The 2,151-nt window shown below is 57.1% G+C and overlaps 1 protein-coding gene across 1 annotated transcript; it reads left to right on the top strand.

Moving 5' to 3' along the window:
* Positions 1–346: 346 nt before the first annotated feature.
* On the top strand, positions 347–1,589 carry GUITHDRAFT_122829 (hypothetical protein; the record flags this gene model as incomplete). The annotated part of the gene is made up of 5 exons (XM_005817888.1): positions 347–406; positions 921–1,010; positions 1,072–1,125; positions 1,276–1,355; positions 1,448–1,589. 5 exons carry the CDS (start codon positions 347–349, stop codon positions 1,587–1,589), a joined length of 426 nt encoding a protein of 141 aa, XP_005817945.1.
* Positions 1,590–2,151: the final 562 nt, after the last annotated feature.

The raw sequence follows: 2,151 nt of genomic DNA, 5'->3' as shown, positions 1-2,151 counted from the left end.
GGGGGGGGGGGAAAAAGAGCTGGGGGAGAGGAGGAGATTGTGGGAGGAAGAGTTCGGGGCTGTGTATGGGTAGTGATCGATGGACAGATGGCAAGCAGGCAGGGATGCCAAGCTAGGGAGCAGGGGGAGGCACAAGGAGGCGAACGAGGGGAGGGAAGGAGAGAGCAGAGGATGATAGAAGGAGGACGAGTCCACGTCTCGTTGGTGTCACTGGAGGCACTTCAAGCTTGTATATCGTTGACTGGTTTAAAGGTTTGCAGTCACTCCAACACGTCAGCATCCCCAGCTCCTAGGCGTCTGCTTGGCAGATCCGATCGAAACCTCGAGGAGGCTGCGTGAAAGGAGGATGGAGAAAGTTTCCTTCAGCCAGAGCCACAGAAGGGATCTCTCCTCTCGAACCTACTCGGTCTCTTCCTCCTCTCCATCTCCTCTGTCTTCCTCTCGAGCTGTCTCCTCCCTTGTTTCTCGCTTCCTCGTCCTTGCGCTCTTTCATTCTCTGCTCGTGTCCTCTTTCACTGCAACCAAATTATAACCACAACCTCCGTCCCTGTCATTATCATCTTCATCTTCATCTCCATCTCCATCTCTAGCATCATCTCCATCATCATCATCTCCATCATCATCATCATCATCATCATCATCATCGACGTCTTCTCATCCCCCTCCCTGCAGGTCGCGGCTTGCTTGCTTGCTGTTGTTGTCCTCTGCATAAAACTCGCCGGACAAGATGAGACGAATAAGCCCACACAGGTTGGACATCCTCCTTCCCCCTCCCCCTCCCTCTCCCTCCTCCTCCCTCCTCCCTCCTCCCTCCTTCCCTCCCCCCTCCCCTCCCCCTCCTCCTCCCCTCCTCCTCCCCTTGCCGTTCCACTTGAAGCAACTTTGCTCGTCCGCTCTCGCCCCTCATCGTCTTCTGGCAGGCAGCCAAGGAGTTGGCAGTCGCACAGCTCTTGTCTTCAGCTGCTCCTACGGCTGCGCATCAGCAGGCGAAGTTGCGAGTCGCAGTGAAGGTGCGGCAGAGGAGGAGGAGGAGGGAGGGAGCGATAACAGCTGAGCTGACTGTTGTTTTAGCATGCATCCATCCTAACGGGCAACGAGACTCAAGCTGATTCTGAAGGAGAGCAGGTATGGAGGAGGGAGGAGGTCGGGTGCAGAATGGGAGCAGGATCAGGGCAGGGGAACAGCTAGAGGTGACGAGAGGTTCGAAGGGTTGGAGGTGCAGGAGAGGAGGAGGAGGAGGAGGAGGAGCTGCAGCCGCAGCTGACGTGCTGGCAGAACAAGGAGACATTCACAGACAACAGCGAGGGGAGCTTAACGCCAGGATGGAACAAAAACATGTGGACAAGCGGAGACTGGTTCGACTCTCCTCCTCACCCTACCTCTCCCCTCCTCCCTCCCTTCCTCTCCTCACTCCTTCTTCCTTCCTCTGGTTCTTACGGGTCTGCAGGGCCTCGTGGGTCATCACGGGTCCGTTCGTCTCCATCGCCTTCTCCTTCTTCATGTTCTACACCTACGGAGTTCCTGCCGGCGTCCTGACGCTTCTCATCTGCGGAGGAATCGACGTCGCCACCTTCTACTACAACTGGTAGCTGGCGACTGAATCTGCTCTCGCCTCTAGCTTCGCTCCTCCCCCTCCTGCTTCCCTTCTTCTCTTGTCTTCTCTCCTCTTACCTTCTCTCCCTCTCTTCTCAGTAAATTTTCGGCTTCTGAGTTCTTCTCCTCCTCCTCCCCTCCTCCTTGTCTTGACACCCTAGCGGCTGGCCTGCCACACCGCCCGGGTCAACAGTCATCAGGAACGATTCGAGAGACAGCGAGCGCTGAGCGATGATGTCCGCCAGACCTTGAGAGCTTGGACGGTAGGCCCAGCTGCTCAAGCTGCCACTGCTGGGCTGAGCCTACGGGCTTAGGCAGTCGGCACTTGGTGCCCGATTGCAGCTGAGAGAGCAGGAGATTTACTCGCACAAGGTAGAAAGAAGCAACAGGCGCTGATGGAGGTCGACTTGTACCGTCATGCGTCTCTGCGCAACATGGCCGTCTGCAACCTTCAAGGGTCGTCTTGGGTTTACAGGGCCGGCACAGCATCGGACGTCAGGAGGCAGTCGAGGTAGAGAGTGGAGCTGATGACCGTCGCGGAGCTGGAGAAGCTGCCTG

Source organism: Guillardia theta (genome assembly GCF_000315625.1).
Source record: "Guillardia theta CCMP2712 unplaced genomic scaffold GUITHscaffold_485, whole genome shotgun sequence".
NCBI lineage: Eukaryota > Cryptophyceae > Pyrenomonadales > Geminigeraceae > Guillardia > Guillardia theta.
This window is presented reverse-complemented; position numbering and strand designations above follow the sequence as displayed.